Genomic DNA, 17,344 nt, shown 5'->3' on the forward strand with positions numbered 1-17,344 from the left:
CGTGCGTGTTTGTGTGTGAGTGTGTGTATGCACATGCATGTATGTGTGTGTTTATAAGTGTAGGTGTTGGTGAATTGGTGTGTGATCCAGTGGTTTGGGTTTTGACATGCCAGGTGTGTGTGTGAGTGCACAGCGTGAGGCTAAAGCAAACGCTGTAAGCTTGAGGTCTGATTTATGGAGTGGCAGAGAGGATTGTGGGAAACAGAGAGGTAGACAAGGTAGACAGAGGTACACGTAAGATGTGTGTTTGTGCAATAGAGAGAGAGTTTGACGAAGATGATTTTTACTGCAGCCATTAAAGCTCCATTATGGTGATGGATTACTATCTATCATGCACACGCACACACACAGGAGCGCACACGCTGGTTATCAGCATGAGAATCAGAGCGAGGTACGGTGTGTGCACACTGACCCTTTGACACACACTGCAAAGGAATGCTTATATTTTCTAAAGAAACCGTAGAGATAGCGTGCTGAGATTAACGGAGAGAGAGAAACGATCAAACAGCAAAGAGGCAAAAAGACAGAAGAACAAATATATAACTAGAATGCATTAGTATCTGTAAGCAGAACAACTGCCTGCTGCAGACACACCAGCATCTTCTGCTTTGTTACTACAGTTTTTAAGTTAGAGATGATTATGAGGCCAGAAGTCTATGGATGCAGCTTGTAAACTAAGCTCGACTTGGTGTTATCCGATAACTTAGAACTTGCTCTTGTATAGATCGTCTCAATTAAGAACTCCACTTCATTACGGGGAGTTCAAAAGAACTATACATATAGTACAATCGTATCTGGAGCCAGTTTTTGTCATTTGTTCCCTTTTTTTGGTGTTTTTGTGTCAGGAACTGGTAGTTTACTGACATTAGTGATCAACAGTCTTGATTTTATAATAGAGGGGCTAAGATGGAGAAAGCAAAAACGATTCAATTTCTTTTCATTGAATTTCTGTGTAAATTCAACACAGATCCTTCACATAAAAATCAGTTGAAAAATCGAGGGTAGAGAAAGGCCGATGTACAATCCAATTAGTCCTTAATATAGTAAAAAACAACAACAAACAGAGCAGTTAAAACAAAAAGAAAAATACCGTGCTTAACACATTTATTAGATCTCCACCCAGTCTAAGGCTTATGCCACAGCTGCCTTAAATTAACAGCATTGGTGATTACCAAAACCTATTTTTAATGTTTTTGTAATGGTTAATCCATCATATTTTAATGCTAAAATATAATTATTGTTGTTTTCCATCAATTTTCATTTATTTTTATACAAAAAAAGCTGAAAAAAATTGTAAATTTTATTTTTTTTCTGTGGTTTAGCTGTTGATTGTTATGCTCGATTAATTTAATTTAATTTAATTTAATTTAAATAATTTCTGACTTCTCAGAGAAGTCCAGTGTGCCAGCTCAAATCTGGGTATAAAAATGTAAATGTAGCTTTTTAAAATAATATTATTATTTTTATAGTTTTAAATTAGTTTATGACAGATTTCTAAAATATTTGTGTTTTCTTGTTTTTATAACAGCTGATCTAACAAATGTGTTAACCTCTGTATATTTTTTTATGTTTTTATATCGTACTGTATATTTGTTTCTTTTTTTGCAGATATTGGATGTCTAGGACTGGCAGGACATTTAGAGCTATAAAACAAAAGTAGAAAGTTCATTCTTAACAGTTTGTTGATAAAGTGTAACAATAAAACACACAAACTGCAAGAATATTAACATGTTACAACCGACAGAAAAAAGTACAGCTGCAAAAAGGCAGGAAACGGTTAGGGTAAAAGGTGAAACGGTTGTTTTTGCATTAATGATATAATCTGCTTGAAACAACACTGGAGAGTGATCGGTGATGTTGGGATACAGAAAAGGGCTAGTGAGCAAATTTTTGCCTAATAATATCCCGCAAGAGCATAAATGCAGGAAGTAAAGATGCAATCACAGAAGGTTTATAGAGCTTCTCTGAGTGGTGCTACAGAAACTCCTTTATGAAGAACAGCAAAGGGATAAAGTATAACAGGCCTACACAGACGGTCATAATCCCTGTTGCTCTGCCCGTCTCTATTTAAACCATTATACTCTAACCGGCTTATACTGTATGTAGACTGCTTTAGAAGTTGGCTGCCTTTACTGCGCCAAGCCCAAAAGCACCAAAGTGTGTGTGTGCTTTCCTGCCCAGGCAGCTCAGCTAATAACACGAGCTAACAAGCTGCAGTGGGAATAGAGCTTGAGGACTTGTGCCTTAAACTGTTCCTTGAGGACTAAAACACTGCACCGTTCAAGCACCGCAGTTTTCTAAAGAAAAAAATCATGGGAAGTGTTTTTCAGGCAATTCAGCATCACTTGGTAATTTTATTTTATTAGGTTATATAATCAGCCAAACTGACTACAGGAACATATTCATATTTACAAGCCCAGAGTGTGGGAGGAGTTTCTTGGGAGGGACACTCAAATTTGGGAGCCCTTAAACCTTCCGATAAAGGTGCTTTTGAATATATGTGTGGTAACTGTAACAGTGGGATACTTTTAAAGGGAACCAAACTTGCAGAGCGAGACCTAAAACCTTAATCGGCCCTAGAGGAGCGACTATATGTGGCTGGACTTACAACACTAATGGCTGCAGAAAAAAGCAGCAGAAACAGACTGCAGCATTGACTGTATATACTGTAGGTGTAACCTCCCAGAAGGCCAATCTGAAAAGATGGCAGTTTAATATAAAATAATCCACAGTTCTAAGGATGTACAAGAATTTATTTATTTATTTATTCTTTGGTTTGATTTGGTTTTCTTGTTAAAATGAAAGTGCTACTTTACATGCAATGCAAAGGTGCAACAAAAATAAGCCTAGATGTTTTAAAAAAAGAAGAAAGAAAGAAGAAAGACACCAAGCAAGCTAAGGAGGGTCCAAAGCACTTTTCAAAAGCTGGGCGATTTATATTAATATATCTAAAAGCTTTATATTGAGCAGTGTCCCTCACGAGGACTGCGGCCAGGCAAAAATCTTAAAACAGAGCTGAGAAAAAGACGTAAAGAACCTGTGTGGTACTCACACTCGCTGTTTTTAAACCTATAGGTGCGCAAATTTTTAAATATATTACTTTAGTTTTAAATTAGTATTACAGCTCATAGCATGGCATACTGACTGACTCATCAAACTTACATCAAACACTTAAAAACTCCTAGGAAGTCAAGTTTTTTTATTTATGATGTCAACATGTATCTGTAGTAATACACAAGGAAAAATATAAAGCTACATATCATTTTGAATAAGAACAAGCGCAACTGAAGTAAGAGGAGGTGTGTCTTGAATGATTAAAAAAAAAAAACCCCGTATAGCTATCAGTTAACACAGTTTTGAATTTTATCAACAAATTCTATCTTGGCACTCAATCAAAATCCTATTCCACTGTACAAAACTTCATTTACAATTCTTCCTTAAAAAAAACACACAAACACACATATTTCTCTGCTTGCATAAAGCAGTGAAAGTATGACATCTGCACAAAATTAATTGTTCCACAGAAATCTGTGTAAAATGTTTTTATGGCTACACTTAAATAAATTCCTGCAGCATGGCTATAGAGCATCAACAGGAAGCTGGTGAAGGAATAGCAGCACAAATACATTAAGCTGCACTTCGACAGTAGCAGCCAAAAATTAGTATACATTTTTAGTAATACATTTTTTTTTTAAAAACCCAAAAATGCTTCAAATAGAAATAAAAAAAATTTTAGAGTAGAAAGCATTTTCTTTGCATATCTTGTTGTGTTTGAATTGACATCTTTGACCTTCACCTTCTGCTTCTTATCAAGAAAAAGGGGGAAGAAAGAAAAAGATAAAAGTGGAAAAGAGAGGTAGAGATCGAAGGCAGAGCTAAAATGGTGTAAGAGAGAGAAAGACAAAGGTGGTGGAGGCTCAGCAAGGGTGAGTGACAATAGCAGAGTGTGGAGTGGGAAAAAATATTTCAAAGAACAGAGAAAAGCAAGAGATGAGAGTAAAAAGACAGAAGAGGGAGGAGAAAGTGATAACCAAAGACAGGCGGAGATCAAGGGTAAAAGAAGTGAAAGACAGGAAATGACAAATGCATGTAAAAAGAGAATGACTGGTAAAGCCATTAAGACTGCATTCAATAAATCTGCATAAAAACCAGCAGCTTGTCTGTAATGACCGACGAAGGCCAATGTGTGTGTGTGACTGTGAAAAAGGTGCAGAGGACATGTGTATGTCTCACTGCGCCTCTTTTTAGCTGTATTTCTAAGTATATACTGAGCACTTTACTTACACTGTGAGGACATCAAAGTGTGTATACTGTTACACTGTGGAACTTCCCTGGTATGAAAACTTGGTTTAAGTCAAGTAATGGTTATGGTAATTTAGCATGAAATTAATGTGATGCATTGTCCTCTGAAGTCATGCATACACAGCTTCATGTGTGTGTGTGTGTGTGTGTGTGTGTAATGATCGCTGAGGACCTCAGTGTCGTGTTTAGAGAAAAAACAATCATCCTCGAGCAGGAAGCAGAGCTGCCTAATGAAAGCTTAGAGAGACCCCAGACCACAATGCGACACAAATAGATGAGCCTTAATGTCTGCTCAGCTCCCAAACGTCTCCTCTCTCTCATCTACTACTCAACTCCCGTCTTACAACTTCATTTAAACACAGACAGATGCACTTTGATTTATAGCTAATTAATCAAAAAGCTCAGATGAAGGCGCAAGCAAAACAACTTCCCAAGTAAATGGAGATTTAAACCACCTACTTCAATCTAATCTAATCTAATCTTGCAGCAATCTAAATAACAATTCTGAGTTGTGAAACTCTCAAAGTTCAGCTTTCTGTAGTTCTATCCTTCCACCATATATAGAGTCAAGTCGCAGTTTATACCCTATCCACCCAGACTTGAATAATAGCGTATGTAAAAGTTTATATGATTGAAATGAACTGAACAAAACAAACAATGGCCAGGTTTACAGTGACAGTAACGGGTTTATTCTTTAGGCTGAGTGAGCAAAATTTAAAGAATCCACCTCTGGGCTTTTAAGAGAATTAGATCCATGAAAACAACAACTTAAAAAATCTCCAGCCGCGACTGTTCGCTGGAGGCTGCACATTCACACTAAACTATTATGAAAGAAGCCACAAAACAGAACGACAAGCAGAAAGGAAAAGTAGTTACACTGGAAAATAATCACCACACCTACAGTTTACAAAGTACACTTTTAAAAAAACTCACAACATTCTACACATTCTCACAACTGGGCTATCACTGCCATTGTTGTACTGTAACGCTCTGCATTATCAGTTGTGATGTTAAAGTTCCAGCTCAACCCTGTCCTGTTTTTCTATGTCCTGTCCATCAAAAGTCTTCCAATCAGTCACAGACACATGTGGTCTGTGAAGAGGGCATCAATTTGCTACAGGGCATCAGGGTGTAGAACTGAAAAAACATGATAGTGTGCATTTGAAACCTAATTTGTACCTCTGAACAGACTTCAAAGTTTTAGTTAAAGAGCATTTTTGCTTTAACTTGTTATTATGAAATCTCCACTGAAATATCAGTGTTTAGATTGGTTGCCTATAAATCTTTCTTTTAGTGCTGCCACCATGCTGGAATTTTCCCATGCTAAAGGGGAAATATGTCAGCAACTGCACAAACAAACCCAGGTTAGCTGTAAGTCTATTAGCCTATCTTCAGAAGGCAATGCCACAGTAATGTTCTCACATTTTCTTAATTTATGAGATTGCACACCCCTCAAAACTGTAGTTTCAAACCTTTTCTTGTTATCCAAGGAGTCAACTACTTGTAAATCACAATGTGCTGAACACTGCTTTCGCCACAAGAGTCTAATAGTATAAGCGATATGTAAAAGTTCTTACCAGATGTTTGCTCCAGCGAACATCTTCTATGTCATAACCGCAAACCCCTCTGAAAGCCTACCGCGAAACCTGACGTGAACTTCCCGAGCAATGTCAGTACGTGCTGCACAGATTCAGTATCGCAATTCTGTACCACTAATTCCTCCTAACAAGCAAAGGGCCCTTGGTTTGATCGCAGGAAGAGACATCAGTCCCTGTTGGTATCCAGCTTACAAACATGTGAAGCTACTCGCTGTGGTAACCTCTTGTGAATAAGGGAATCTCTGAAAGTAGATTCTTCTTTTTTTGATTTCTATTGTTTTGCACAGTAGCAATCCTGAGAGTTAGCTATGCTGTTAACCATCAGTCAACATGATTTGTAATCCAAAAACAGGTTAGTCAGTCAATAAAGTTGTTCCTCTTCCCTTAAGTGTTGCTGGAGTTCCTGCATTCTGAATTGTTTCCTCCTCTCCATGCACCTTGGAAATAGGTGAAGTTGTGCCAGAAGTTTTTACTGTGATTTAATCCAAAAACAAACAATAAACAGCCAGAAACACACTGACCTGTGCATTCTGTTCATGGGTTAGAGAAAAAGTAAGGTCAAGTAGCAGGATCAATTGAGGCAATGCTAATGTAAAAAAAGCGAACAAAGTTATTTCTTCTTTGTTGATGTTGGTTGCTCAGTCGTTAAGTCTGACGTCACTAGCCTTGTCTGGGCCTAAACTCCGCTGCAGGTCCATATATCAAACGATCACTATGGCATTACTGAGAGTTGAAAAACAGTCTAAAGTCTTTCATCTTTAATAAAATGATCAGTGTTCTGCTCTACCAGGTGTAACAATTGAGTTTAACATCCAGGCATCCATGAAAACGGAATTTATGACATTTAACGGAGTTAGAAGTTAACAGGAAGTTAGCTCGCTACCTTCTCTCTAAATACAATATAGCATGTCCTGACTGCGGGGTTTTGGAAACAAATTAAAACGTACAGCTCTGTTATCACTTCCAACATAAATGTAGACAGAAAACTAAACAGCAGTGACGTTTGTAAGGTTACTGAAGTTTGTCTAGCTGGTACGTGACCGCTAGCGACACAGCTATGTTAGCATAATATAAACAAGCTAACTTTTTTTCCACTTGATAAAAGTTAACGTGAGTGTTCTCGGTGGTCAGGAACAAATGTAATCGCATGGCAGGATGCTGTAAAAGGACCAAACTTCAGCCAGGAGAACAACTGAGATAATCCATCCACAATACGAGGTTAGTCATTCATATACTGCTGCATGGGCTGGGCTGTAGTTACATCCTAAGGTTTTAAAAACTGAGCTTAAATAAATGATTAGCGGTAATAAAAGCCGAGGGAGGTCAACAGTGATCACTGACTGTTTTAGGAGCTTTTTGAGATTAAATAGAAGAAAATACAAAACATGTTAACAATACAAAAGCCATATTAAAAGCAGACTACTTTAGGCCCGGAAGTAGGATTCGTCACGTCATCACTTAACGACTGGATTAGGAAAGCAAGACAGTCAAGCACTTGCGTCTTACCGACAAAACCTGCTGCAATACCATTCAGAATCACTAGAGGGCCAAGTTATCTAGCACAGCTTTAAAGTCATTTAAAAGGGCCAATTAATCCTAATTTGAGAGATAACACTCTCAGTTATATTTAGAACTACTAATTTCACTGTTCTTATCTCCACATAACAGCTACAGAGTCTTTAGTTTTCTCTTCTTTACAAAAGCGACATGTCTCGGGCTGCAGGAGCAGAATGGTACATCTCCATTGCAGTGGAAGTTTGTTAAAAAGCCATGAGTCACTTTAGTAGATTTAACAACAGTGAGGCTGTGGAAACCTCACAGATTACTTGTTGTATAACTTAAAAAACAAGCAAAGAGAAAGCTCATTTCTCTCTGACAAGCTTATTATTTGGAGATCACACTGTAACAACAAAGACATTTGAAGTGTGTAATTGTGCGGTGTTTTTTTTCATTACAATGAGTTCTAGAGTCGTAAATACGAGGACTCGGTTTTTGTGGTGTTTCTCTAGTTTGAGTTGGCTAAGAAACAGTCGCAGCCACTCACTGGGAGCCGTTTGAGTTTGAGCAGATAGAGTGTCATGGGCTGACAATTCAAGCAGGATTCATAAGAGCAGTGATAAAATGTCCAACTCGGCCAATAACACTTAATACATTTTTTTTTTTTACAGGACCTAACGCGCAAATGTCTTCAGTATGGGCTTAAAAAGACTCGTACACTTACACAATCTCATAGTTTTCAACAAATATACAAAAAACTTGACCTTGACGGCTCTTTCAAATACTCGAACAGTTAGACAAACAGCCATAAACAAACACAGCCAAGCGATCCTTATACCTTCACTCTTATAGCCAGACGTAGGCCAGACAGAGCGCGTGAGAGAAAGCCTTCCTGTGTGTGCACGCGCGAGTGTGTGGAAGAATATGACGCCAGTTCTCTTCAGTGCTTGTTAGAGACGTCATTGAGTCATAAAGGTTATTATTATGACTATGGCACAGAAAACAGCCCTTTTAGTAAAACCTCTCTATTGGAATCATTGTTACTTTTGTAGTTCAGCCGAGGTTAAAGAGAGAGATGGAAACAAACACATAGAAACAGAAGAGCAAAATAAATGTCTCCGGCAGATCCATCATCATTACTGAAACTGGCCTTTCGCTAAAAGCTCACTACTGTGCTTAGCTTAGCTGAAAGATGACACGTAAAAGGCAGACCTGGATAATGTTAAGTTTCATTAGTCTAACACTTTCACTGAGTAAATGTCAGAACAGTGGATACGGGAGAGGGCCCAGTCACTCAAATGTCAAATTCAAACGAATGGCCTCATTTGCAAAAGCTCTTTGGTTCAGTTCAGTTCAGTCATTTTGTTGTCCCTGCTGGGAAAATTGGTTTACTGACAGGTTCTGAAGAAATCGCCCACAAAAAGAACAATATAAAAGCACAGAAAAACAATGCACAACTGCCACAAAAAGACATAATCCTGCACTTAAAAGAAAGAAAAAATACTAAAATTTATTTTTTTTAAAACATAAAGTATTAAAAGTTAAGGGACAGATCTACTTCTACTGCTTTTACACCTCACAAAAACACAACTGAATTAAAAAAGAGCATTTTACAGCAGCTGTGCTTTAAAATGAACAAACAAAGCTTAAAGTGTGTTATTTTTTTAACCATTTTAAACATCACTTGCACATCTTAGGGAACAAACACTCCCTCATTTTATAACATGTATCAGTCCACACTACTTCAACACATGCATGAGATTTATATGCCCTATATATCTCCTGCTGTTTTGAGCTTCTTAATAAATTAGGTTATGGTGAAAAGTACGGGGTTTACGCCTCTTAAACTTTGAATTCAGGTGTTTTCACTCATTGCCACAAGTGTATAAAATCAAGCACCTAACCATGCTGTCTGCCTTTACAAAGATTTGTGAAAGATTAAGACTTATTCACTGAATTCGAGTGTGGTATTGTAATAAAATGCTTCTGTCACAATGAGACAGTTTTTGAAACTTCTTTCCTCCTAAATGTTCCACGATCAACTATAAGTGGTATCATTGCAAAGTGGAAGTGTTGAGGAACCACAGCAGCTCAGCCTCAAAGTGGATGACCATTTTCTCTGAATCCTGAGGCGCTAAGCGGGTAAAAGTCGCCGATGCTCTACTGACTGCATGACTGAGTCCCCTGTCATTAACATCAGCACATAAAGCGTGCACTGGGAGCTTCTTTCCATAGGGAAGCAGCTCCTGTAGGTGTAAAGTGACAAATACTTTTATCAAGTATTTACGTATTGAGAAGTATTTTTATCCAGTAAGTTTCTGTCAGACAAGAGCTATTTGACACAAAATAAAAACTTGTGTCTCGAAGGTGAATTGAGATTTCAGACACGTTTGTCACTTCTCATCTTGAAATTGCATCATCACCAACGGCTACATGTCCATTAAATGCCAGCAACTGCAGTATTTATGACATGGACACAAGTTTCAGTCTTGCTGTGTATTATTTTTGGCCACCGTGTAATGAAAAATTCACACAGACGCTGAAATAAATACAATAAATGTAGTCCACTATGTAGAAAACAGGGAGTGATTTTGACAAAGCCTTCATACTTGTCAAATCTGAAAAATGCAGTCGATTGATCAAAGCAGTGATGCCAGAGGATGACACACTGAAACGCACAAGATGCATCTAAAATCAGAACATTAAAAAGCCCACAAAATGTCATATTTTGAAATAAAAGAAGCCTCTTTCTACAACTCTCTCCTTCCACCAGACAAGCGTGAATATATACACTTGATTACCCACTTCATCCTTTCATCTCTGCTTACCTCATATGCTGACCTTATTGCTCTTTAGCTTTACCACTCACCGATCCTGCCTGAAAGACTTATGAATGTCTAAGTCTGCCACCACGGGTTGGATTTGGTAAAGTATGAAACTAAACCCACTGAAAAGAATATGTTGTCTCCCCCAGCATTTCAGCTTTAGCATAAATTAATTAGCAGAAACAATTTTCTACATTGTAGTAACGGTCACTATAAAGCTCGATCACGAATCCCATGTTAAATTGTATCCACTGCTGTGATAAAAGAGGATGCTTTTCTACACCGCTTACACTGGAAGGAAGTAGAAAATCAAAAATCTAGTTTCTTAGAGAACCTAATTTGTGATTTACTTGATGAAATGGTCTCGTGACCTAAAAGTCAGAATCTCTGAGCACAAAAGCAATATAAGAAATGTTGATGAAAGCATTTTAATGCAGCTGGACATATTGGAGTTCCTATAAATTCCAAGGTATAGAAAGTATACAAACATTTACTACAAAGGGTTGCAGACTGGATTCAACCACCACACACAGAAACCCCCTAAAAGCTTGAATCAAGAGCTATTGTGCAACTGTTTTAGTGATTTGGTTTTTCTTGTGATATTTCATGTACGGGCTTTTCTTCAGATTGTTTGTGTGTTTTTTGATGTCTGATAACTTTAGTGGAAACACATTCTTCTGTTTACGTTTCCTATTCCAGTGGTTTTAATACTGTTGTGTTTGCTGGTTGTGTGTTGATACTATTTTTGTTGAACTGTAGGAGTGTATTATGATTAGGATTGTTTGCACGTGTCTGCTACCCTTGGCATGTTTTTTCTGCCGGTGTTTTTCATTATGTAATTACAGCTCTGATTTCTGATTGGTAATGGGATCTCACCTGGCTTTTATATGCTGTGATTGTTTGTCTTAAACCTCGCTGATGATTGCTGAAACACTTCCTTTGTTTTACCTTTTTTTTTTTTTTTTACAATTTTAAATTAAATATAGTGTTTATAGATTTATAAATCGTTCTTTCCATATTTGTATTGTGCATTTTTGGGGGATAAGCGGCACAGCAGAGTGTTAGTAAAAGTTTTGAGTTTGTGCCTCATTACAGAAGCACACAGGAAGATAGACAAGCCTCCAGTGGTCATTCATGATTGCTGTGCATTCATGTTAATCCATATGTGGGTGCCAGACATGTAGGTTTCCGCCTGTGAGATTTTGTCTGCATCTATGGGTTTTACATGCTATTTTAGTGTGAGCCTAATGGGTTTACAGAGTGCCAGGCATTTTAACAGAGCCAAGGAGAGGCTTGTAAAACACACACACTCACCACAAGACAGAGAAGAGAGGCTGGCACACTGGAACATGGTGGTCTGGAGGGAGTCTGTGTGCGCATTAAGAGGGTCAGCCAGGGTGATGCTGACACATGATGAAGGAAAACGAGAAACACGGGTCTGAATGAAAGACTGGCAGTGTGTGTGTGTGCGATTGTACATAGGCAGGGTTGGGGTCTTAAAAAAAAAAAAACAACAATAAAAAAAAAAAAACACATGGCGCCAAGTGGTGCCTGAATATGGGTGGGTTTGCAGAAAAAGGGAAGAAGAAGAAGAAAGATTCAAACTGTGATGTTGTTAATGGAAACATCCCACTAAAAATAGTAGAAAAAATAACTAATGAGTACAACTGCATTTCTAAAAAAAAATGGGACTCTGATTTATGAATCATTTGAACCCCATATTTATTTTAAAACAGCACAAACCAAATCTGCCAATTTGCTGTCAGTGCTAGGAGAAAGGTCGAAAGTCTGTGCATAATTTTATACCTATCCATTTAGCGGATGACCACTGTACAAAACATGTAACCCTCACATATAGACTAAAGTCCAGTGAACCCCAGCCCTGGTCTCTGCTGTACTCAGTGTGGAAACACTTTCCTCAGTACACACCAGAGCATCATTCATAACTTAGAGCTTCCAGTGACCAAACAGGGTTGGGAGTGGGTGTAATTGCTTATTCAACAGTTAGCCACACATCACTAAGGATGTCAAAGAAAGACAGGCTTTTAGGAATAAATACCCTTTGGGCTTGTCTACAGCATAAAAATAACTTAATTAACTTGTAAGGAAAGCAAGAGAACCGCAATTTAATCCAATATAAAATAAAAAAAATCTGTGGGGCTGCATGGAAAGCACAGCAGATATGAAGTCTACCACACAACAGTTCACCACGCTGGACACACAGAGGAGAGTGAAACACTCAGGGCTTTCTCTCTATGAATTTAATGATGTGTCCAAGAGGCTCAAAGGAGAAGCACAGCAGTTATTGTCCATCCACAGTAAAACAGTCTTCCCACCTTTATGAGTAAAACACCCTCGAAGGAGCTCACAGTAACACTGTCACTCTTTAGCATTAAACACCACGTCCCTCTAACAGATCTGTACCTCACACATCAGTCACCATTAGTATTTTCTGAAAGAGTTGTAAACATGTTCGCGATAACAGCTGACCCACTTCTAAACACACTGATCTCCAGTGATGGTGTACAGAGGACTCTGTCACTAGTCTAAGCCACCTCTGAGTTAACATCTATAGGGCCCTTTAGCTCAGCTTTTCATGAACTCCAGCCTCACTTCCCAGTGCAGGAATTAAAAGACATTCATGTAAAGGCTTTATTGTTTTTTATGGAAAAATCCAAACAAGGAGAGTTAAAGGAGAGCTTATTAGTTACTTAATTAGTTCTGAAAAAAGTTAATATAGCTCCTCCACCTCTCCTTTAGCTTCGTTCTGGTTGGCTGATCCACATAAACAGAAGGTTTGAGCAGCAGGTGTGTGGGCCCACTGTGCCAAACCAGAGCTGTGTGCCTGAGATGACTATATTAAGAATATAGTCATCTCAGGAGTGTAAAACAGAGTGTTTAGAGCAGAGTGAAGTCTGAATTATGGCTCGTGTTATTATGTGAAGATATACTGACCCCATTATTTAAAACTTTGGCCACATTGTTGAGCATCAACATATGTATGACAGAAAATAAGGGATAAGTACCAAAGTTCCACTTCACGGGCAGTTATATCAGGTATTAAATTTCTACTTCAGCTTTTTGTTACATGAAGATTGGTAACCTTACGTGTATATGTGATAATCACCACATATACAGCGATGCATGGATAAGTTTGACTACAGTAAAGACAGGCACAGTCATTTTTTTTTTGTAACTCTATTCTAGGAGTTCATTTTGCCCCTGCAGCAGAATAACAAAAATCAAAACATTGCACCCTGCCATGAAAATGGTTCATGCGAAAAACGAAAAAAGTCATTTGCGGTGAATTGGGTAGGTTGGTCTGTTAAGCTCTTTTTTCCTCTGTTGTAGATTTGACTTGGATGTGGCCGTGAGCGCAGTTTGGTACAAATGTTTTCAATATTCTGAAAATGTTTTTATAAATATAAGTTAGGAATAAAATACTGCAGGCTACATTCAGCCTCGTTAGATAAGCTTTCACAGCTGCCCACATAATCAGTTTTAATAGAGTATGTTTTTCTTTTGAAAATGTAGATCTTCAGCCGCTAGACCACAGAACAGTCTGCTTTTTTTATGAAAGCAGGCTGATGGTGAAAAATGTCCACGAAAGGCCTCCAGACCATTTCTTTGTTCATTTAATGTACCTGTGATTAAATGAGAAGTTAATTTTACATATCGAAAGTTTATTTAAATCGACACCACGCAGCAGTGTTTTTGAAACACTTTGTGCTTAACGGAGACATTTCCTTGCATTAAGACACAAAAAGGGCTTTCATACAGACTGTAGAAAACTAGTCCCGCTGTACCCCAACCACACACTCTGTCACGTAGCACTGCGAGTGTGTCTAAAGTTACGTTCTTCAATGCATACCACATGTAGCGACCATGCATTGCCTGATACGTTTTCAATATGGAGAAAAAGACAGAGAGGGAGACAGGGGAAGCCGCAGAGGGCCACAATTTTTTAAATTTAATAATATACTGTTTATATTGAATATCTGAAAACACAGCTGGTTGCCATGATAATGCAGCAACATCTAAGCAAGCAAGGTTGGCCAGTGTTTCTGTAACTTTCTCGAAGCTTCACCTTTTCTTTCGTTATCCTTGATTCCCTTCCCGTTGCTCTCCTCCCTCTCAAAGATGACAGCTCTTTTGACAGTGAAATAAATATACTTCTCTACCCTCCTTACTCTGCACTGTATATGAACCAACCCTTTCCCTGCTGCCAAAAGCTTGAAACAGAGTTTACTCCCAGTAAAATAAAATGTCTGAAACGGTTTTTGTTCCGCAGCCAGGCGCTTGTCGTCAGGTGACCTGCTGGAGTAAATCTTTTCAATAATGTCAAAAGCAGTGCCAAAAACCTGCCAGGCAAGCCCAAGTGTGTGCCCCTACTCCTACATGCAAACACACACACACACACACACCTGCACACTCACAGCAAGAACAAGCATGCAACCTCGTGCATGTCAACACATACAGCATGTAAAGGCAAGCACACAAACACACACAGTGGAGAGTTTTAAAGAATTGATAAATGAGGAGCGACTAAATATTATCGCTTTTTTTCCCTCCACGCTTCTCAAAAATAGAACACGCTCTCGCTCTTTTTCCCCCTTTTTCTTACGCACACAAACACTTTTTTTGAACCGCAGGAATGACTGATGTCGTTGCATTTCATTTTTTCCTTCCTCTCATCTCTCACTCAGAACACACCCAGGAGTCCTCACCTGTTCCTGCGTCATGCTGTGCAGCTGCGTATGCCAGGAGGCGGAGTCAGAGCGGTGATAGGCGGGGGGCGGGGCAAAATCTTGCAATATGATTGGGTCTCGCTCCTGACACAGTGAGGTCAGGTGACTGATGTACAGCTTCAGCTTACTGCGATTCTGATTAAGATCCAGGAGAGGAGAAAGAATCTGAAGGAGGAAAACAGAAAATTATTATTTTTTTGTTTACTGTATGAAAAATAGCAAAACAAAAAACATGAACAAAACAAAATTCCCCATAATAACAATTTTGCAAGAATACTAGACCAGATGGACATGCAGTGATGGGCAAATGTAAGATGAGTAAGACAAAGAAAATGAAGCAGAGGCACACTGAGAGAAAGCCAGAGAAAGCGCTTCTAATAATGAGGATCGGTGCACTGTTTTTAATTGCATACTGTCACAGCTGTGGCTGAGACTGAAAGAAGACCCTCATGGGCAGTTTTCAGCCGAGAAAACCATTTAAAGTAGTTCATTTAAAGAAAAACAATGTGCTCAGTTTCCACAAACACTGCACCTACAGCAGCTGATCCACTGTGAGCACCGAGGTTATTGTAGTTTATGGAAACAAAACTAAAAACTAAACATAAAGAAAATCCAATTAACTGAAATAATTTCATGAATTGAAAAAAGTAATCAAATCAAATAAAAATATCAGTGATATATGCATAGTTTCAGTATTTGTTAGCTTGGTAAAAGTCTTCTTACAGCTTGCCCGATGAGACACTGATGGATGTGTAATTGAGACTGCTTTCAAAAAGTTAATGCACACACATTCCCCTGATGATGCGGCGCTTCTTTCAGCAGTTTCTAGTAAAGTACAGCTTAACAATTTGCACATATAAGACACAATCCCCCAGCAGAGAATCTATAATACGCTTAAAACATGTTCATCATAGTTACCATGGTGATTTAGCCAGGTAAAAAAAGAGAGCTGCTCTTTTCTGACAAGACTTTTAAGGTTTTTTTTGAGCCTGGCACAAAAACACAAAAACGCCTGGCTATGTTGAACTTGATTTATAGCACACCTCTTCTCAAATCACTTCCCTACAAATCAGTTGTTTTTATTTTTTGTAGCTGTTTTTTCACAAAACTGTAATTTTAACACTGGAAAAAATTTTTTACAGGGTCAAAAAACAAACAGATTTCATAGAATAGACTAGAATAGCCCTTTATTGTCACTGTAAATGTACAACTGTGCCGGAATAAAATATAAATAGTAGACAGGAGGAATGAATAGCAAACAGGAGAAATATATACCAAAACTCAAAGGCACACAAGTTGCAAAGTGCTTGGAAGTAGTAGGAGTTCAAATAAATTGCAAACAAGAAAATATGGCAAAAAAATAAGGCAATGCAAAGCAATATCAAGTGATTTCAGACACCACAGACTGTATGTTTAGGGCAAAGTTTACCTCGGTATAAAGTAATTGTTTTGGCTAATTCAGACATTTAGATTAATAAAAGACGAATTAATTAATGGAAAAATAGACAGAGGAAAGAGGTGAACATATATATATATATAAACATATTTTGTTGGTAGACTGTCATGCTCACGAGTAAACATAATACTGGAAGAACATATTAATCCCCACCAATCCACAGGTAATGGCTATTATGAACTCAGAAGTAGAAAGCCGATTCTCTTTAAAAAGCATCATTTCTTGTTGAACGTCTGACTATATAAGTGCAGATGAGCAAAACAGATACATGCATTCTGAGCGCATGACATGAGACCTCCCAGGGCACACACACACACGCGCACACACACAGAGATAAGGCATGCTGACACACACTGTTCTCCTTGGGGAATACTAGGATTTAAGTGCAGAGGAAGCATTTTAAGAGGGCTGTTAGTGTGTGTGTGGGTAAAGTATATTTAATCCCAGCAGCGTCTGTCCACACTCTGCGAGCTGTGCTCATCGTCACTCAGCATACCCACACACAAACACAACCCATGTGTTCCATTGACAGGATCCTCAGCGCAGTAACATCTTTCTCTCTCTCTCTCTCTCTCTAAACTCTTCCTCCACTTTTTAACCTCGTCACGTCTTCACTTTTTACACACAAGAACTACAAATATCGATGTGAATTTGCCTCAGGTTTGGGCTTTTATTATATACATTCATTTTACACAGAATGTTATTTGGTGAAGTCGGTGAATATCAATAAATGAATGATGATATGACATCATCAGATAAATATAGCAGGAAAAATAATAATTGTTTTTGTGTTGCCAAACACTTCATTTACATTTTTTAATATTTTTCTCAATTTAATCTTGTGTCACTTAATTTTTATTTTGCATATTAATATTATTATTTTTTTCTCTGCTTGTCTATGTGTGTGTGTCTATCCCA

General features: G+C 38.2%; 1 protein-coding gene across 10 annotated transcripts in view; it reads right to left on the reverse strand.

Annotated features, from left to right (window-relative positions):
* LOC102799062 (ELKS/Rab6-interacting/CAST family member 1-like) overlaps nucleotides 1-17,344 on the reverse strand; it is a 142,647-nt gene that overhangs the window by 7,061 nt on the left and 118,242 nt on the right. For 7 of the 10 annotated variants that reach the window (XM_087830697.1, XM_087830696.1, XM_087830695.1 and 4 more), the window contains one exon: nucleotides 14,950-15,135. In XM_087830697.1, the coding sequence (XP_087686823.1) occupies nucleotides 14,950-15,135 (186 nt within the window). Of the gene's footprint in view, nucleotides 1-14,949; nucleotides 15,136-17,344 lie in introns of those variants that run through there. The other 3 variants (XR_015716656.1, XR_015716655.1, XR_015716654.1) reach the window with 1 other exon arrangement.

Source organism: Neolamprologus brichardi, chromosome 17 (assembly GCF_056152115.1).
Source record: "Neolamprologus brichardi isolate AB-2024 chromosome 17, ASM5615211v1, whole genome shotgun sequence".
In the NCBI taxonomy this organism is placed as follows: Eukaryota; Metazoa; Chordata; class Actinopteri; order Cichliformes; family Cichlidae; genus Neolamprologus; species Neolamprologus brichardi.